General features: G+C 47.5%; 1 protein-coding gene across 1 annotated transcript in view; it reads right to left on the bottom strand.

Moving 5' to 3' along the window:
- The window catches only part of LOC139055666 (neprilysin-1-like), a 448,216-nt gene that overhangs the window by 369,421 nt on the left and 56,812 nt on the right, over positions 1-21,983 (bottom strand). The window contains exon 5 of the mRNA XM_070533195.1: positions 20,471-20,682. Within this exon, the coding sequence (XP_070389296.1) occupies positions 20,471-20,682 (212 nt within the window). The remainder of the gene's footprint in view (positions 1-20,470; positions 20,683-21,983) is intronic.

The following is a 21,983-nucleotide window of genomic DNA, read 5'->3' as shown; positions in this document are numbered from 1 at the left end:
GGACGAGAAGTGGGCTGACGACTTGCTGGTCACGCTATTGCTTTTTTAGTTGGCCCACAGGCGCTCAGGAGGCCAGAGTATGTAGTAATGAAGAAGGTCCCCTAAGGAAACCTCAGAATAGCATCGCCGTCAATAATAGAAAAAGTAGGAAAGCAAGAAAGAGAACTCGCCATGTAGTAATCTACATAAACATACAGGGTGGCAGAAGGAAGGAAAAGTGGGCAGAGATTGAAGATCAGTTAAATAGAGAACGAATAGGGGTGTGTGCGGTTACAGAAATTCACCTTAGAGACTCGGAAGGGCCGCCAGTGATTGAGAATTATGTTTGGGAAGGGTGCAACAGATTTTAGTCGGAAAGAAAGGGAGGGGGCGACGGAATGCTCATCCATCAGGGCGCCAAACGAAAAAGAGTAATTTCAAAATATCAAGAAAATCTTTGAAACAAGAAAGGGGCTGACAAATGGAATAGCACACTGTGGTATAAAGTTTGTAAACAGGGATAAGATGCCTCAGAAAGGCTGGCCAACGTTTCGATAGGAGGACCTATCTTCGTCAAAGCGGCCTCGTCATCCTCGGCGGGTTAGTTTTAAAGGGTTAGTGCAGTGGTGTCACGTGCGGGTGTTGTCGCTGGCGGCTGGTTTTAAAGAGAGAGATTACCAGAGGAAACAAGCGCTGTCGTCCGACGTCTGTGAGCTTCATTCCCAAGACGAGGGGACAAGAGCGTGAGAGTGGGCACGCGGGGAGAAAAGAAAAGAAATAGAAGCAGAAAAGAAAAAAAGGAGAAAAAAGGGGGTGGGGGAAGCCAGGGCGGCACCAAGACAGACAAAAAAAGGGGGGGGGGGGGAGCGTGAAAGAAAAAGAAAGAGAAAAATGAAATTTTTAAGAAATACGGGGGCTTGGGAGCGTGTTGGGGATGTGAAAGGTAAGGATGTATTCAGGGGGAATCGTTGGCGGCACGTTTTTGAGGCATTAGAACGGCCGATCAAGCGGTCAGTGCGCGAGTAACACAAGACAAAAAAAAGAAAAACAGACACACACACACAAAAAAACATGAGCTGAAAGTGACTTGAGTAGCATAGCAGCAGTACGTCGACTAATTCTGAAATAGTTAAGATGGCGACGGGGAGTCTGCGGTGCAATGCGTGGGGTGACTGAAAGGCAGCGGCATGGTCTTTCAAGGGGCACTGCCTCAGTCGCTCATCGTAGGTGTCGTTACATTCCTTAACCACTACCTTGGTGACTTGCCAAAAGCACTTCCGTCATTTGTACAAGATACGCCCCACCTGCTGAGAATTATAGAGGACTATAATACTAAAGGCACACTGCCCCACAACACAATTCTCGCAACACTAGACGTCACGGCGCTGTACACCAACATTCCAATCCCTGATGGTTTACCTTCGATAAAACGAACGCTGTCTAAACACAATGTACAACACTCTACTGAAGTCTACTTGTCTCTCCTTGAATTAGTTCTAACACATAACTACTTCGAATTTGAAGAGAGTTACTACCCACAGATACATGGTACAAGCATGGGTACGCCTTTTGCACCAGCCTACGCGAACATATTTTTGGGGCTTCTCGAAACAGATTTCCTGTCGCGCTGCACTACCAAGCCCCACACATACCTACGATACATAGAGGACATACTCATAATCTGGGGACATGGTCAAGACAGTCTAGATAAATATGTAGATTTTCTAAATTCTGTTCACCCAACAATAAAATTCACATCAGAATCCTCAACTGAGCGCATAAACTTTCTGGACACAACAATATACATTGACAATGGTGAGCTAAAGACAACGCTGTATAGGAAACCTTTCGACAAACAACAGTACCTAGAATATACCAGCCACCATCGCAGAAATTGCAAACAAGGCATCTTTAAAGGCCAAGCCACACGACTACGTCGCATTTGCGTTGAAAACCAAGACTACATAGATAGACTCGATCACCTTAAAGAAATGCTATCAAACAGGAACCACCCAAACAGTGACCTTCAAACAGCCTACATCGCTGCCACCAAACTTGATCGAGCCGAGGTCCTCAAGCCCCGCCCGAGGATCACAAGAACAACAACGCCTCTTCTTACTACTAAATTCTCAAACGCACTCCCAAACATGAATAACATTCTAAGTAAATACAACCCAATTCTCACCAGCAACCAGAAACTTAAGATTTTTCCCGACCCTCCCAGAGTAGCGTACAGACGCAACACTAATTTTAAAGATGTTCTTGCGCACGCCAAACTACAGAAAAAGAGGAAGTCGCGAACCAATCCCTGTGGCCACCCCAGGTGCTCTACATGCAAACACATTCAATCTACTACTACACTAAAAAGTACAGCGTCGAATTACACACACAAGGTAACTTCGGCTTTCACCTGCACATCAAGCAACGTAGTCTACTGTCTAGAATACATAGGTGAGACTGGACAACAAATTAAAACAAGACAAGACGTTGGCCAGCCTTTCTGAGGCATCTTATCCCTGTTTACAAACTTTATACCAAAGAAAATCTTTGGTTATTAGGTATTATGACTGGGAAAAAAATTCGCTGGGCGTTACCTATTTGTGGACTGGAAAGCATTGCACAGAGAAGAATAAACAGTTAGTGGAATGCATAAGTGCTGACTTTATGGGTTTCGGGAATGATGCTCAAATTGCCCTAATAGGTGACTTGAATGCCCACATATAGGATTTAGATGGCTATACCGACAACAACGGGAAGTCAATGCTAGAACTTTGTGAGCAACATAACCTCGTTATCGTAAATGCAGGGCCCAAGTGTGAAGGGCCGATCACGTGGGAAGTGGGAAACCGGCAATCAACCATTGATTACTGTCTGATGACCGAAGGAATTTATGATAAGTTGAGAGAAATGGTAATTGGTGAGGAAGGCTATTGCAGCATAGGGAAGTGACCAAAAACGCGTGGTTTCATTTGTTTTGAAAATGGGGTATGTATTTCGGAAACAGACCACGGAGTGCAAAGTGATCAGTCAAAATTATAACGCTGAACAAATAACGACAGAAATACGGAAAGAAAAACACTGTGTTCTCTGTAAAGGAAAAAAGAAACCGAAAATCTGGTGAAACAGGGAGATGCGAGAAGCAATCGCCGAACGACAGAAAGCATCCCTAGAGCACAGGTAGGCAAAGAAGGCGCAGCAGCTGCAGGAAGGAGTAGCCAGGAAGTCGAAAATATACCGGCAGAAAACGTCTATGGTTCAAATGCTGGTGCAAGCAAATATAAAAGGTGAAAGTGAACGTTGGTTGTCAGAAATACGTGAGAGAAAGAAGGCCATACCTAGAATATTTTGAAACCACATAAAATTGTTAGGCAAGAAGTCAACAACAATACAACATATCCTAGACGAAGATGGAAACACTCTGGGAGGGGAAACGACAATAAATTACATCCGGAAAATAACAGCCCAATCTTTCCAAGGCAATGAGGAGGTTGAATTTGAAGAAAAATAGATCATGAAAGAGACCCAGATGAAAAAGGAGCTGGTGCTGATAAATTCCAATTAGAAGAAAGCGGAAGAGAACATTCCTAAGCGCACAGCCACTAGGCTGGACGAGGTTTCCGTTAGGCTGATTAATGGACTAGCTCCAAAAAGTAAGACAGCTCTAGTGAAAGTAGTGGGAAAAACTTGAAAAGGTAGACGAATACGAGACAGTTGGCGACAAAGTAGAATGAATTTAATTTATAAATGTAATGAAGAGTGTTAAAAGTCGCTCGTAAAGACCGTTGACTATTGCATCGGCAATATACAGGCTACCAATGCAGGAATCAACATAAAGCTGCCAGCATGGGGAGAGAATAATGGCATTTTGGAAAACTTCAGAATAGTTTCAGAATAGATAGGCGTTTGTATGACAACTTCTTTGTTCTAGCTGAGTATATTGAAATATCAGGAGTAGAAAGTAAACGGGTATATGTGGCGTTTTTCGAGATTACAGGAGCATATGACAACGTAGACCGCAACATTCTGCGGGATATTCTGGAAAGGGAAGGCTTATGTGACGATTGTCTACAGCTTTTAGGAGAGAGATACCTTGAAAATACCATTTGCGTTGAATGCTAATTGATGTGGAGCGGGGAGAAAATTCATATCAACCATGGGACTGAAGCAGGGGTGTCATTTATTCCGTCTGCTGTGTATGGTGTACATGGTGAGTATGGAGAGGGCACTAGAAGGAAGTAATGTCAGCTTTGATCTCATACAAACAGGCGGGTACAGAAGTAGAGCAGCAGCTTCTAGGTTTATTTTATGCGGACGATATTGTGTTGCTAGCTAACAAGCAAAGTGATTCGCAACGTCTGGCTAATATCTGTGGACAGGAAGGCAACGATTTAAATTTGAAATTTAGTGTTAGAAAATTAGGTGTTATGATATTCAATGAAAACAGTGAACAGACAGTGGCAATGTAGAACCAGGAAATACCTCGGGATAGAGAATATAATTACCTTGGTATATGGATAAACGATTGCTATAGATATATGGCAACACAGGAAAACACAATAACAGCGAAGGGGAAGAGAAATGCAGCCATAATGAAGCACAGAGCGCTATAGGCATCCAATAGGCACGAGGTGCTCCGGGGTATGTGGAAAGGTGCATGTAGTGGTTCCAGGACTTACTTTTGTAAATGCGGTTGTTTGCTTTAAGTCAGGGATACAATCAGGACTCTATGGGAACCAAAGGCCAGTGGGACGCCTCGCATTGGATGCTCACAGGAAGAATACAAATGAAGCTGCGCAGCATGACACGGCCGACTCCCGTCGGCCGTGTCAATCCCGTCGGCCGTGTCATCTAACTCGGAGTCGTTCATCTAGCACGGACGCATTGTCACCAGTTACGACACCCGTGCATGGCATTTGTCGTCAACTACTAGGCCTTGCCCCCTGTTCAACCACCTCCCTCCGGGAGCTGCACATATCTCGCAATTGTCGAAACCTTCCCACCGCAAGCACCCCAAAGCAGCCGGTTTCCCAGTCCACAATAGGTAACTGTTCTGCTCCCGCTGGTTCCCGACCGCTATCGCGGTGCAGTCTTCGAAGACATTGAAGACTGGCTTGACAAGTATGAACGCGTCGCACAGATTAGCCAGTGGACTGAGCAGCAGAAGCTCACCCACATCTATTTCGCCCTTGATGACAGTGGCCGTACTTCGTACGAGAACCGTGAAGCTAGCCTGACGACATGGAATGACTTTCGGCAGAAGATCACGGATACCTTTGCAAGTGCCGACCAAGACGAGCGCGCCAAGCAGATGATGGAGCTACGGGTGCAATAACCTAATGAGTCGGTCACAATGTTTGCCGAGCACATGGCCTGCCTCTTTCGTAGAGCCAACCCGAACATGACCGAAGATAGGAAGTTGCGCTACCCCAAGCGAGGTGTAAAGAGCAGCTGTTCGCGGGGCTTGTGCGAAATCCACCAGTCACCGTCGCTGATTTTATCAAATAGGCTACGGCTATTGACCGGGCCCTTCATCAACTGTGCAGGCAGCACGATCGACTGTCCGTCAGCGCTACAATCAATGCCGCCGCAGGGACTGCTGAGTATCAGAAGCCCTTGCGTGAATTATTCAGAGAGCTTGTCAGAGAGGAAGTGCAAAAGATTCTGACACCGACATTGGATAGACCCGTAGCATCAATCACCGAAGTGGTGCGCGACGAAATCAGGCAGGCGATCCCGGCAGCCGATCTTCATGACCACCAGCGTCCCATGAGTTACGCCGCTGCTGTCAGATGTCCACCACCCGTCACAACCACATCGCCGTACCACCAGCCTCCGACAGCCACTCCTTGGTCGCCGCCGCAAGAGGAGGCTTCGAGGCGCGCACCCGTTATGCCGCTGCAGGCACACCACCAGCCGTCGTTCGCCGTGCCTTGGCCAACGCCGCAAAAGGACGCTACAGGACGGCCGCAATTTCGGAGGACCAACGTATGGCGCACCGTCGATAGGCGACCACGCTGTTTTCACTGCGGAGGCGCCGGCCATATTTCGCGCCATTGCTGGCATCGTGACACATAATTTCGACCTCATCGTCCGTGGTCCTATGGTCGACGGGCAAATGACGACGCTATGCTACGCCGCGACGACGCTGCTTTTCGGCGACCTCTAACAGCGCACTGAATTACGAATCCGTGCCCAATGATAGGTCCGACTTCGGCCGTCGGTCGCGCTCTCCAACCCCTCCACGTCAGATGGCTTCGCCTACTGGACGTACTTTTGCTGACACCCGAGGAGGAAAGTCACCCAGTCCACGCCGGGGAAAACTGAAGGCGACCTCTGGGGGCAAGGTTGAAGGCCCGTCGCAAGAAAATAAAGAGCCTCTAACACTCCCGCTGCAGAACGATGTGAAGCCAATAAACACAGAAGAAGTTGTGAGCGCCGACATTGATGTTCTCGTTGACGGGCAGCCAGTGACAGCGTTAGTCTACATTGGTGCCGATTTCTCTGTAATCAGTCAGGAACTCGTCCGCCGCCTGAAGAAAGTAAAGATGCCATGGACGAGGCCTCACATAAGGACGGCAGGCGGCCAATTACTGATGCCTACCGGAAGATATACTTCTAGAATTAACATCGGGAATTCTTCTTTCGTGGCTGCTTTCATCGTTCTTCCAGTGTGCTGTAAAGATTTGATTATTGGAATGGATTTCCTGAAAGAAAATGGCACCGTAATTAACATCTCGGAGAACATGGTGACGTTTTTTAAGAGCCCTGGCCACCCCCCCTTTTGTCTAACAGATGAAGTCGTCGTCATCTCACCTCGATAATGTACCCTTGTTTCGGTAGCATGTTACGTACCGTTTCATTGCGAAGGCGTTGCCGACCAGATAACCATGTTTTTGTTCACTCATGGTATCTCGGTCGCACGAGGAATCGTAAATGTGACCAACCGGCGCACGAACCTGTTGCTGACAAATTTCAGCACAGAGCGATGGCACATTCCTGTGGCTTATTTTGACAGTGTTGCGGATGTCCGCGGCTGCTGTTGGCTACTCGAAGAAGCACCTACGCCAGACCCAGCTCCTCTACTTGACGTCAGCACTGCTTTGTCGCCGCACGAACGAGAACGGCTGCTTACGCTACTAGCCAAATTCAACGACTGATTTGCGTCGACGTCCAGCGTCGGTCGGGCACCTCTAACAAAAAAACGAATAATTGCAAAGAATACGGCAAGACCAATTCACCAAAATCCTTATCGTGTTGCTCTCAGAGAACGTGAAGCCACATAACAAGCGACAAAAATGCTTGAAGACGACGTGATCCAACCATCAATGAGTCCCTGGGCGTCTCCTGTAGTTCTAGTCAAGAAAAAAGACGGCAGCTTGCGTTTCTGTGTGGACTGCCGAAAGCTAAATAAGGTGACAAAGAAAGATGTATACCCGCTTCCCCGTATAGATGATTCACTCGACAGGCTTCTACAGGCACGTTACTTCTCTTCAATGGATTTAAAAAGCGAATATTGGCAAATCGAGGTAGACCTGAGAGACCGTGAGAAAACTGCCTTTGTGACACCAGACGGCCTATACGAATTTAAAGGGAAGCTGAAAGGTTTTCCAGAAAAAATGAGTGAACATGTGTACATAATGGTTTTCAACCCTCCGAATTCGAATATCGTATCGAAATTGAGCGAAAGAAAGCGCAAATATATTTTATTTCGACGAAAAGTGCAGCAGCGGACACGCCCAGCTCGCGCGTCTCGTTTCCGCCTGTGATTGGTCGGGCGACCCGTGACGTCAACTTTAGCGACCGACCGCTGCCGCTCCACATGAAGCGCGGTGCCAGGTAGTTTGGTGCCGTAATGGAAAATTAAGAGGTAATAGAAAATTTAGAGAGACTGCGTTTTGCTGAAGAGTTCGGCGTTCCTCCCTACATGTACGAGCCGATTGCAAAGAGCCGGCCTCTCGAAGAAGCAAACGATGCTGGTGCGAGCAGTGCTTTCGACGAGAACGAAAGCGATGTCTTGGGATCTCCTCGTGTTGGAAATGCTCTTTGGTGAGTATGTTTTTTGCAAAGCGATCTAGTGATCTCGCCGATCTTTCGCCGATCTAGTGAGCTCGTTTCCGGTCAAACAACTGCAGTGTTGTGTTCCTGCATGCCTACTCGTGGAACGTAAGCGGGGATGCGATCGTCGGCATTTGTGCGCTGTCCAAAGCTGTCGGCAACCTACAAAGACGGTTCAAACGCGTGAAAAGCTTCCCGGTTCATGCAGTACGTGTAGTGACCTTCATCTGTGCTCCATCCGCACACTACTCGTAACCGAAGTCGTAAAGGCGGCGAATTCCGTCGGCTACGTGAGACGGTCGGTTTCTCGCTGTGCGCGAGAGACGGGGGGAGCGTAGCGTCCTGGTGTGCGCCGGCTTTCCAGCACATGCAAACTCTACATTTGCACTGCGTTATGCTATAGCTGCATGCAGGCTGTTTTACAACACACGTGCAAATAGAAAATTCGCGGCGCTTTGCGACGAAACCTGCGTCGAGGGCGGGAAATAAACATGCACCTTCCGTTCAGCGTGCTAACATAAAGGAGCTCTCAGTAAATCAAAATCCAGGTTTGGGCGAGTTCGTGTATTCATAAGGCCTTCCAACACCAGTTATCATCAGTCAGTCCGCACTCGTGCCGTCTTTGTTTTCGTTGCTCCGATCTTTTCGCGCTGCGTTTAGAAAGCCTGCTAGTGGAAATTCTGGTGATAATCGTCGTCACGGAAGTGGTTGGAGCAAACCAGTGTTGTTCTTGAGGGCTTGAAATTCTTTCGCTTTACAGCAGCCTCCCACTTCCTTAAAAGCTTCTTGTCTTGTGGGAAGCAATGGAAGACAACATCGTCGCGGCCGCTGGTGTTCGTGCAACCGTAGGCTGCACAGAAAGACGGCATGATCGGCCCACCACATCAGTTGATGCTGCGCACGTTGACCACCACTCTACATACACACAGACGCACCAACAAAGAAATGCAGGGTCGATCGAAGCAGATTACGACGGCACGCACGCAGAAACAAGCACGGTCAGGCACGGTCGCGCAGGCTGCGAAGGAGCAAAACACTAAAGTTGACGTCACAACACCGCGGTTTCCGGTCTCCGCTCGCATCGTCAGCGTCAGCAGCAGCGCGCGGCATTCGACGGGGGGCGGAGCTACAGCGCAATTTCAACCGACGATTACGTCGCTCCTATTTGAAAACAAAAACCCAAATTTGACCTACATGCTTTATAAGGTTCCCGCATCCGTATATGAGCGTCTTATTGAATTCGACAGACTCTTCAGCTTCCCTTTAAGGTCCTGCCTTTCGGTTCTGCCCCTGCTACGTTACAACGCCTCATGGATACTGTACTTTCGGGTCTGAAGTGGAAAACCTGTTTAGTGTATCTCCACGACGTCATCGTGTTCTCCGCAACGTTTGAAGAACACCTCGAACGGCTTGAAGCGGTTCTGCAGTCCGTCCGGAAAACCGGCCTTACCCTGAAACCGGAGAAGTGCCACTTTGGCTTTGCGGAACTAATGTTTCTTGGTGACAGTCGTCAGCCATGCAGGTGTCTGCCTGGATCATGAAAAAATTGCCGTCGTCGCACAGTTTCCCGTACCATTCGATAAAAAGGCTGTCAGGCGCTTACTCGGCATATGTGCCTATTACCGGTGGTCTATTGCAGACTTTGCTCGCATTGCATCGCCGTTAACACGCCTCACGAGAGACGACATTGCTTTTGTATGGGGGAACGAAAAGCAAGGTGCATTCAGTGACTTAGGGCAACGTCTCCAGGCGTCTCCAGTGCTTGCTAACTTTGATGAGACCGCTCCTACATTGCTCCACATTGAAGCCAGCAATGTTGGCTTGGGAGCTGTTTTTGTGCAGCGGCAGGAGGACACAGAAAAAGAGCTTGCCTATGCAAGTAGAACACTCTAATGCACAGAGGCTAATTACTCCACAACTGGGAAAGAATGTCTCGCCGTGGTGTGGGCGGTTATGAAATTTCGCCCATATTTGTATGGCCGCCACATCACAGTTATCAGCGACCACCATTCACTGTGTTAGTGGACAAACCTTAAAGACCCTTCTGGACGACTGGCGCGTTGGAGCCTAAGGCTGCAAGGTTTTTGCATGACTGTCACGTACAAGTCGGGGAAACGACATACGGATGCTTACTGCCTGTCTGGATCGCCGATAGTCACCTGCTCCACTCGAAGAAGAAGACAGCATTTCTTTGTGTTCTGGACACATCCGCCATCGCGCAACAACGGGACGACCCTGCGTTGCTTGAACTGATGAGTTATTAGAGGGCAGAACTGCGAAACACCCTAGAGTTTTCGCAAGAGGACTGCTGTCATTTTCTTTTTGCGAGCCAAAGTCCTTTACAAGAGATACTTTTGTTCGACTGGGTCCCCCTATCGGCTCGTCATTCCTGCAGCTCTACGCACGGAAGTACTTCAAGCCTGTCACAGCGAGAAGACTTCTGAGCATTTAGGCTACACAAGAACGTTGGCAAGAGTGCAGCAAAGGTACTACTGGCCGAGACTTACCACCGCTGTGAAACATCACGTTTGCACTTGCCTCGACTGCCAGAGGCCCAAGTCACCTCCGTCGAAACCAGCTGGCCTCTTACAGCCCGACCATGTTTCTCGAAGACCATTTGATCAAATCGGAATTGATATTTTGGGCCCACTTCCTACTTGTACTGCAGGCAATCGCTTTATTTTTGTTACAACCGACTATCTCATACGTTACGCTGAAACAAAGGCAATCCAGAGAAGCACAGTAGCCCAGGTGGCGCGCTTTTTCATTGAGCATGTGGTGTTGCGACACGGTGCACCAACCGTCCTCATAACAGAGCAAGGAACCGCATTCATGGCTGCACTTTTAGATCCCGTCTTGCTGCTAAGGGGAACGGATCATCGGAAGTCAACCGCCTACCATGCACAAACCAATGGATTAACATAGCGCCTAAACAAAAGAATTGGAGTCATGCTTTCAATGTACGTGGAAAATTGAACATAAAATTTTGGATGCCATCCTACCTTATATCACGTTTGCGTATAACGCAGCGAAACTAGAGACGACGCGCATGACTCCGTTCACCCTTGTTCACGGACGTGATGTACGAACGATGTTGGATGCGATGCTTCCACATGACTTTGACGACACTGACATGGACGCCGATGTGTTCACGCAACGCGCAGAAGGGGCTCGGTAGCTCGCGCGCTTGTGGATCTGCCAGCAGCAAGACTACGACGCAGGCCGCTGTGATCTTCACCGTAGAATAGGAAGCTATGAATCCGGCGACAGATTGTGGGTGTGGACACCCACAGGAAACGAGGCCTCTCCGAGAAACTGTTAAGGCGATACTTCAGACCTTATCGAGTATTGCGGCGACTCAGTGACGTCGTTCCCGGTAGTCTCAATTGTACGCGGTGCCGCAGATACTGTCCTGAACTTGTGCACGTTGTCCGCATGAAGCCGTATGTGAGCTAATAACTCTTACTTCCGCAAGTGACATTTCTGGTTTAGCATCTGGGCAATGCTTTTTTTAGGGATGGACAAATGACGCGTGTATCCTATGCAGAAAACCACGACGATGGGGGCATTAGAGGACTCCGTTTAGTTGGTGTCTGGGATTGGGCGAGCACGAAGAAGACGTGCCCCTGCTCTGTTTGTTTTTGAACAGGTTGTCCTGTTGTTCTTGAAGAACGTCTCCCTGTCTTCTGTGCGTGTTGTACCGCAACAATATCTTATGCGGCTAGTATTACTCAACACTAGCCTGCTCTGTCTTTCTTTTTCTAGCTTTTTCTTGTTTCCTTTGCATTAATTAGCTTTCCGCTAAATTTTCCCTCCCCTAATATGGCTCCTTCCCTTAATATAGCTTCTTTCATTTGCAGATGTTTGTTCCGAGCTTCCAAACAGAGGTTGTCAAGTTGGCTAAATCCAAAAAGGTACATATTCTCGTACACCAAGAAACATGTCCATAGGGTAGGCCAGATCAGCTACTTGGACAGGATTTTTCGCACCAGGGCTTTCTGCAGTTATGGCTAGTCCGGCATCCGGGGAACGGCCATTATTTTGATGCCGAATTTCAACGGCCTTGTTCTTCGTCATGACAGGGATGCCGAGGGCCCCATCTTGTCGATAGACCTTGATTGTGGCATTCCAATTGTTAATGTTTATGCTTCAAGCCAGTCTAGAGATCACCGAGTTTTTCGCTGTATTAGAACCTTACTTGGTAGGACCCTCTCAGCTAATTCTTGTAGGCGACTTTAACTGTGTGTTAGAACAGCTTGATCGCGTCTCCCATAGAGGGACTCCATCAGTTAAGGATCTGCCTGGAAATTATGTACTGCGAGAGCTCCTCGATGGGCTGGGACTGGTCGATGCTTGGCGCGTGCTTCGCCCTGGACAGTCAGGAATGACTTGGACAGGAAGGGTCCTGCAGAGCCGCATCGATGGCAGAGCCGCATCGATCGTTTTTACATCTCATCATCACTAGCTTTCAGAATGCCCTCTTCTTGGTTGATTCCTTCTGCTCTTAGCGACCACAGCTTCCTAATACTGTGGTTTGTCGATTCTAACATAGTCGCGCAAGGGAAGGGACCGTGGCGCCTAAATCCACCTCTCCTAAAAGACAGGCAGGCAACCGCAGAGGTATCATCCATTTTCTTTCAATCGCTGTACACCAACGAGAATGTAGGTGACACAATGGATTGACGCAAAGGTGAGAGTGTGTGAGTGCTTCAGGTCTTGGGGAAAGCGTCGAGCGCGCGAGGAGCGTGAGGAGATTGAAATTGTCTCCGACGCGGTCCTCCTGCTCTCGAGGCCACTGTCCGGTGGGCCTGGTGTTGCTCCGGCACTGGCTTCACTCCGAAAGGAACTTCGGATTCTCCTGCAACGACTCTGGGATGGCTTGAGAGCCACAACTCGAGCAGGGGAGTGGGAAATGGAAGCGTGGTGTAGCAAAAACGTCCTACGTAGGCATCTTTCAAGGAAGAGCACAACTCTCTTTTCTATAGGTCCAAGTGACGATAGCATTGTCGATTCACCAGATGGAATTGTTGCACTGGCGAGGCAGTTTTACATGACCTTGCATGCCTCTCTAGTCGCGTCTCCAGCTGTCTTTCCTTTGGCTTCACCAGCTGAGCCGCAGGAAGCATCCCGCACGAGGCAGCAGCTTGCAGCGTCTTGGAGGTCATGGACAGTTACTGCGAGGCAAGCGGTGGAAGGTTGAATAGATCGAAAAGTGTAGCCATGTACTTGAACTCCACTTGGTCCAGTCCGCAGCCCGTTCATGGTCTCCCCGTGAAAACGCGGCTGCGCAATCTAGGTTTCCAACGCGAACCAAACGGTCTCTCTCCTGAAAAGTGGCAACAGGCTAAGGAGAACTCAGGGCTGTCTAGAGGGCCCGTGTGACGGCAGAGGGGCTCGGCCTCTCTGTACCGACGTGGAGTGGCCCGCATCAGTCCCAGACTAATCCCTCAGAACCTAAATAAAGTTCTTCATGCCATAAGGAGAAGCTTGAAACCGGGATTCAGGAATTCAGCGCGTTGTCATACCCATTGACTGCTCGAGCGACAATTCTTCGCTCACTTCTGTTTTACTTCCTGATGTATGTGACATGTGCGTCTCCTGTTCCAACCCGAACCAAGCTTATCTTGGGGAGGGTCCTCTTTCACTTCCTTTGGAAGGGGATAACTGGTTGTATAGCTGTGCAGGCGTTCAAGTTGCCGAGGTATAAGGGAGGACACGAAATTCCCGACTTGGGCATCGTGGCTACTGCACTACACGTCAGGTCGACCCGGCTCGCTCTTAACTTGGATATGCTCCTAACTCGAAGCTTTACCTCCTTTTTTCTTAGCACCCGACTCCGCTGTTTTCGCAGAACACATTTTCCCACTGTGTGCCTCGCTCAGGTTCCCCGTCCACCATTTATGCGGCGGCTGCCAATTCTCTGGTAAGCCTCCGCAAGGTTCACCTCGGCATCGACGTAGTTTCAACTACAATCCAAGCACTAGTCGATATACTCACCCCAGGTGGCCCCCGCATTCCCAAAGGTACATTCTGTCCATCCACAGGCCAAGCTGGAAGCTCATTACGGCCAGTTACCTGGACGCTAGGCGAGCTACGTTCATGTACCGCTTGGAGCGAGAGTGCCATGCCGTTGAGTTACAGGCCCTTCACAGCCGTCCCGGCTTGTGGAGTGTGCCCCTTTTGTGGCGGTTGTGAGGGCTCGTTTCATATCTTTACGCAGTGTTTGCTTCCCGCAGCTCTTCTCTAAAGGATTGCTAGTCCTTTTAAGCTCCCAAGTGTTCGATATCAGACGGTTCGATTTTTGCACCCTTTGCCTGATCAGGCGATCAACCATATCGTGCTTCTTCTCGCCGAGTGCTCATACCAAGTTTGGTTGGCACGCTCTGATGCAATTTTCAGGGTACCAGCGCCGGGCCTTCACGAAGTGCTCGCGAAAACACGGAACGAGATCTGGTTCCATCTCAATTGGGAGCGGCATCGCTTGGGCGACAAGAAGTTTCTCGAAGTGTGGGCTCGCGCTGCCGTGATTTTTGATGAGTCAGGTGGAAAGCTCTCCATTAAGTTATGATGGACGGTCCTAAGATCGCTCGACTCGGCCGTGTGTGCCAGTCGATCTACGGGGTTTTCTTTGGCTCAGTGGAACCCAGAGCCGGAACCGGTCGTGGCGCACCCTCGTGTGGTCGGTGGTCGCGCTGCCCCGCCGATGGCTTTGGTGGTCTCCATGGCTGTATGCCTTGACCTCTTTTTCGTCAAGGCAGTCCGAGGGTCACTAAGGATTGTGTCCTGTAAGACCGACATGACTGTTCGTGTGTTTAGTGCAGTAACTCAGTTGTGCTGCACCACAACAGCCCCCTTGTCCGGGAAGGACCATTGGCTCAAACCAAAGCACCCCGCTCAGTCAACCCGGGTAGAGGGGGATTGCCGGGGTCAATGTATCAGATGATGTTGGGTTGATGAGTACATGTAAACTCTGGGACGTGGCACCTCCGAGTGCCAGGTCCTCTTCTCATCTGACAACGGCACGGGTATGACATCGTTTTGCATGTAAATACGTATACAGTATAAACTTTATATTAAGTTGTTAGCCTAATCATTGAAAAAAAATACATGAAATATTAGCACAATAACATGAAAAAACCAACATTACAAAGAATCTGTTTATACATTGTTAGCTAGAAAATTTCGGAAGTGTTGGTTATCAGTGATAGATACAGCATCAGAAAGAAGGTGAGTCCAACCGGAACTAGTCCTTGGCAAAAAAGAGTGAAAGAAATGCTTAGTGTTGCAAATGTCAATTTCAACTTTGTGGCTGCGGTCTATGCGATAGGATCGGTAATGTGGCCTAGAGATAAATTGGTCACGCTGAACAGGATAATAAAATTTATGAAAAAGAGTTCATCGGAAAATTTGGCGACGCGCAGACAGGGAGCGGAAAGCAAGATTAGACTTCGTGGCAGTAACACTAGCGGTTCGATTGTAGTTACACAGAATAAACCTAACGGAGGTATTTTTAGCCAGTTGTAGTGCCGTTCATCCAAGTTCATCTAAGTTATGACCCGGTTTGTTGAAATGCTCGGCGACGGCTTTGTGAAGCTTTTTAGCTGGGTCCGCGCGCTGCCCGTTTAATGACGTTCATTGATTGTCCCGTTTCATCGAAATATTGTTTCTTACAAAAGGAATATTCAAGCATATAAATCTCTTCCGAAGTTGTACAAGTAAAGCTAGTTTGGCTTCGTGTACATAACTATTTGCGGTGCTTTTAATTTTAATGCCACTTCGCACCTGGGGCGACAACATGATTTTACTACGGTGGTAAGATGTTGGCTGACTTTTGCGTGCACTAACATGTTCTTCACGTTTCTGCTGCGGCGATAGGTAGCCCTTGGTACATTGTGGAACGCTACAGCACACAGCTCCTACAGCACATAGCTCCCCCGATATCGCTACAAGTGAGCATCCAGAGCACTGCAGCAACGTAGTAGACTTATCCCAGAGTCTAAGCTTCGATGAAGTTGTGCTCCTGAAGCGTGGTCTAACGTTTTGTCCCACGAACAACGCAGTAAACGAAGTAATTCAGAAGTGAATTAGAATATTTTGTTATAAAGGCTGGTGGTCTGGCAGATTCTGGTGTATGCTGTTTCTTAGGTCATTCCGACTGTCTCTCGAAACTTGACGCGACATCATAAGCTCTAATGAGAGAAACTTCCGGATGGTTTCTTTCTGCTAGCGTTGTTTCAAGGTCATTTAGGTGGTGGATGCAATCGTTGTCTTCGCTGCAGATTCTTATTTGCTTTGCTTCTCCGCCAAAAATTCCTTGCTTGCAGGGTAACGGGTGATGACTGTTGTAGTCTATATATTACTGGCTATCCGTAGGCTTCCGATAAGGTATGGTTCTCAGTTTTTCGTTTTGTATGTAGACCGTCATGTCGAGGAAGTAAATTTGACGAGAAGAGTTTATTCACTTTCAGCATTTTCTGTTATATTTTTTTTACGAGCACCGGTTTCTGCCGCTGCTCCTATTATCTCTTTCAGAGACACGATGGACCACGATCACCAACGGAACCGGTAATAGAGGGGCACAGCGCACGCCATTGACACGCCAGCTGACACAGGGCCGTTGACACGTGACTGACAGGCGGTCGTTTCACCGTCCTTGTGCACAGCACTCCTTTATCCTCAATTCTACACCTTCGCCGCTAACACACCTTCATTCGTTGCCACACCCACCCGTCTTACCCTCTCCTCTTTATAAGAACCATAGCTAGATATACTGTGGCGAAGAAAGCATACCTGTATGTCGCCTTAAAAAAGAGAATTTCATTGTCAAAATGTGCGCTCCCGCTTTCACCTTGTTCTCGTTTTGTTCATCGCCTATAAAGTCCAAGGGCGACAAAATCGTCGCCGCGTGCCACATGCTGTATGTGCGAGTGAAAGCTTTGCAAGGAGGAGCCGGCGATCGCGGCTCAATGGCGCGTGCAAGGCAAGGAAGCGGCAAGGAATTGCGCCGTCTTCCGTTGTGCGCAAATCTACGGGGCGAGAGAGAGGGAAGGCGGGCGCGTCCTACTGCGGGCGTCCCTGGCGGTCGCGAACGCCCGCCCGGGCCGCTGTATCTTGAAAACCATCCGCGCCGCGGACAAAGCCCACCGCGTGGCATCTCTCCGCGGCTTCGTTCGAGTTGATGGGCGACGCAGCACGAAGGTCAATTCGCTCGGTGCTGCTGCCGCGTTTCCTCACTCCGGCGTTTTCACAGCCAGTTTCCGGGGTCATCGAGTGACCTAAAATTACTTGATTTATTTTTTATAATCTACTGTACTTGTTATTTGCGTGTGTTTTAGTCAAAAAGCTGTAGTAATTTAAAATTAGGAGAGCAGATAGTTGGGCTAGTTGGTTGAAATGCATACTGAAATCGCTTTTACTATTTATTCATGTGTGCGTTTTGAATAGACTTCAATTGTGAGTCAGCGCTCGTCCCTGTCTTTTCTGGGCATTGCCCTCGTGTCTCCGCGCAAACTTTTCAGTATGCATAATCTAGAATTACTTGATTCCATTATTGGATCACCTACTGTATCTTATTTTCTTTGTTGCATGTGTTTGTGCTAACTTCTTTTAATTTTTATCACTAGGAAGTAGATATGTAGTAAATCTTGTAGCTGCTGAAATATGCATATTGACTATGGGCCCGCACTAGCCTTTGGCTACGGGCTCAACCGTTTTTTCTTTTTGTGCAATTCTTGTAAAAATGAAAAATAAATGAAATGAATGAATGAATGAAAAAAATATGTGTTCATGTTTGATTGTGCGCCAGTGAAACCATACTTGGTTATTTAGTTAGCATGCCTATGTTTACGAGTTTATACGGCCTATGAAACTACTTTCCTTACTTTTTATAGTCCGCCAGTTAGATATCGCAATCGATGCTTCAGCTGTTGGGCGAAACTGCGACTTTTTTTATCACTGTTGGTGTTCCTTTACACTTTCAATTACCCGGTACGTTCTTACCAACTTTCTTGATCGCTTCCTGCATTCTGTGCCCGGGCTTTCTATGTACAGGTACTTGTGCACTTTAGCCGCCCATGGTGATGATGACGATAATTTATTGGCATCTCCTTTAAAACGCGTTGCTGACAAATAATCACGTAGCCTGCTTGAGTTATTCAGGCATGCTATAGATGCTTTTCATTGTAGAATTTTTGTACAGTCTTCTTTTCTGTTCCTAAAATCTCTTTCTACTTTGTACCGCTACATATGCCTGTATTGGATCCAGTCGTACCAATCTCTTACCAGCTTGTTTTACGCGCATACTCAAAAGGTTTCTTACCTATTTCGGCTGCTGACCGGCCGATGCTTCCGTCCACTTTAAATCTAAGTGCTTCTGGAAGGAGTACCTTACGTCGTGTTCTCACTGGATGAATTCCTTCCCATGCCATTAGGATATGCTTGACGTAGTAGTTCTGCGGAAACCCGCAAGGTGGAGAGAAGTAATGAATAAAGGGAAAATGAGATATAACGGAAATGAGATGGCTAGGATATGCTTAGTGGTCTCCGGATATTTGCTGGAGTATACGCCTGCCTCCTCTTGTTGCGTATATTAGCTCCGGCATAATGTTATCTTTCGACAACCAGCTCGAGCATCCCATAGCAAGGCAGTGCCTGTTGTGTTATCGTGCGGATTTTTCCTTCTATTTCCTTTCTACCCATTCTTTTAAATCTCTGTGGTCTTCTCAACATTCTTTGTATTCATTCGCTGTCTCTGTTTCTCTCAATTTTTTTATGATGATTCTTTTTTGTTTATTTATACATTCAATTACACTGTACATATTTGCCAACTTTCTTGACATCTTCATCCCTCTGTGTCCAGGTAAGATCTAAATAAATCCGTTTACTCGGATTTATTGGCGACGGCACGGCAGAGGGTGGCCGCGACACAAAGGGTCACACCTCACTCCATCAACGGCTACTTACACTCGTTTATTATTCTGTCGTTAGTTGCTATTTCTGCGTGTTTTCGGCATGACGAGTTGTCATTTAATGCCACTGTCATGTTCATACGTCATCTACAAGTCTCTTAACCGACAGTTATTTTCTGGGAATGGCTACAAGATGCTCAGTTCACATGTACGCCAAATCCGTCTGAAGCCGGTTAACATCTTATCTTCAAAAAAGTCGTAGTAGTTACTAACTAGTGTAAAACTATATGCTACTTTGGTATAAATAAAGTTTTGATATAATGATAGAGTTAGTAATATAATATCATTGACTAAACAAGGCAAGGTAGCCACTGCCACTAATACTTATCAGGTGCCAATTCAGAACGCAGTATTTTGTTTAGACCTATTCTTTGACATACCTGTTCGCCACCTTAAGAAGGCGGCGAAAAGGTAAAGGGCGGGTGTTTTCTTTTCCGCTACAAACTTGCCCATCTCTGAAGTGAAGCAGGTCGCATGGTACGTGCAGTGTTCTACAGGAGTGGTATATCACATTTCGCTAAGATGTGGCAGACCACACGTTGGTGAAGCTGGCCGCTGCGTCAAAGATCGAATGATGGAGCAGGCGAATAGGTTAGAGAATGATTTTAGCGTGCATGTTTCTGCGTATTGACGATTTCCTCCCACAAAGCTCGATTTTCTGATGTGATTATCCTGGGCAAAAGCAAAGATAAAGCTGCGCGGAAAACGTTAGAAGCTTGTCACATTGGAATCAATGATCAATATTGTATCAGCCTAATGTCACTTTTTTATGTGATGGTCAAATACAATTTATACATGCTTGACGTTGCTGGAGTGTTCTGCGTTCCTCGTTATTGCGCGTTTGCACTGCATATATGTAGCATGCATTATTTCCATGGTAATAAACAGTTGTGAGTGTAGCGCCTGCCTTTCTGTCTCCTTGTTCATTTTACAACATATTTTTTTTTTGCTTTTCTAAATTTTTGCGCTACAACAATCATGTCTTAGCGCTATCAGCCGGTCTCAAAGGCGAAACTCATAATACATCTTCGTTAATTACGTGAAGGCTGTCGTGATTTCTTTGCTCCGCACACCTGAATATAATTATTATGAAATTATATTTTCTTTTACTAACAGGTGTGTGTTTTTATTCACTGAAAGGTTTTTATTTGCGTTTTTCTTACTTTCAACTATTCGGGCTTCAATTGCAGCAGCAGCAGCTTTCCTTGTTGATGGTACTGACAATTGGTAGTGGACAGGTCATCGACCTTGTACTACATGGCATAACCGCGTCAGAAGCACTGGGGCTCAGCTTGCGCTGTTGTCACGCGTCCGGAGGAACGATGAACCACTTCATCGCTGAAGCTCCAAGAGGTGCCTCGTCGTTACAGTCCCGTGCTAAGAGAGCCGAATACTATAATATTCTGGGCTGTTCGCTCCACGTCGCTGCAGTAAAGATAGCGCAGTCACCACCGATACGCCACACTCGCCTGCAGAGTGACGGCGCCCGTGGCATCAGCGCTGGCGCGGACGTGCACCAACGGGTGGATGGACAGGTCCCGCACGAGCATGCCGGTGATCTCCTCCAGGTCCGGCTCTGGTCCCGATTCTGCTGCGCTGCCTGCGGCCAGCGGCCACCGCTCCAAATAGAGGTGCCGAAACACGTTACGCAGTGGGCCGAAGCCCTTTAGGTCGATGGAGTCTGCGGAATGGTTTCGCCAAGTAAGGTACACGACTATATGCATGGCGACAGCTAGCAGTCTCTGCAAAGTGAAGCTCTGACAGATTTCATCGCAAGGATGTTCCTTGCTCTTGTAGAGAAGGCTTTAGAAAAGAGTTCTGCGCCTCCCTCGCAGAAAATTACACTGCCCTATGCGGTCTTTACCCCATTCGAGGCACTATGCCGATATTGCTCAACTTAAACTTGGCTACTGCCCCTCATAAGGGCTCGTAAAATTGTACGCCTGGACCGCTAGAGCGCTACCTGCGCTGTCTATTTGAGCGCTCGGCCGTCTTGTTTTAATAACGTGCGGGACAAATTTATTGCAGAAAGCGTGGTGGCGTAATCTATACAATGACGAAACATATTACAGTAGTACGTCCTACAGTTTAGGTAAAACTGTCAAAGGATGTTATTATGAGTGGCGCTAATATACGAAAAAGAAGCGCAAGCAGTAATACAATTTGAGACAACCATACGTAGAATAACAAAAAAACTAGATTAGTTATCACAAATATACCTTAGAGCTTACATTATTGTTAATAATACTAAGCTGAAATCAGTGTACCAATAATGTAAACACCGATATAAACGCTACCAAGAATAATCAATTTGACATAAAAAATATATGCGAATGCCTGGCCTTAAAAACAGGCAGGGGGTTCTGAATGAGAGGACAAGCCACTGAGGTCCCACACGAGACCACGCAGCCTTAATATTTCTATGTACGCAAGTAGCTTGCATTCGCGAATCTAGTATTAGCAATGCCAAATAATGAAACGTACCGAGCCACAAGATGACACGTAGGCATTTATTTAAGGAATTCAAACGAGTCGATGAGTTCGATATTTGTTTGGGCGCGTTGAAATTTAATGAACATTATGAAATGGTAGTATAGCCAATAGTAATGAATTTTATAATCAATGCACGAAAACGCAACCCCAAATAGTTAGTTCAAACTGCAGTAAAAGAGGTATTTAGGCTGAAAAAAGAGGATACGTTCTCGTTATGTGTCCTTCATTATTGCATTCCAAGCAAATATTAAAGTCATCAGTCTGATAAGTTCTTTCTGAAGAAGCCATAGGTGTTAAATGGAGTAAAACACGCGTTTGTCGGTGATGAAAGACAACAGAAACAGACTGCAGTGGCGCGGCGAGCACGAACGCAATCAGCTCCGGAGACTAGGCACACCGTAACAGAATTCCGCGACGACCGCAAAATAGGCGCACGGACACGTGATCTAACCCGCGATGGTGTGCTTCCTTTCCTCACACCTTTTTCAT

Source organism: Dermacentor albipictus, chromosome 2 (genome assembly GCF_038994185.2).
Source record: "Dermacentor albipictus isolate Rhodes 1998 colony chromosome 2, USDA_Dalb.pri_finalv2, whole genome shotgun sequence".
Lineage (NCBI taxonomy): Eukaryota > Metazoa > Arthropoda > Arachnida > Ixodida > Ixodidae > Dermacentor > Dermacentor albipictus.
This window is presented reverse-complemented; position numbering and strand designations above follow the sequence as displayed.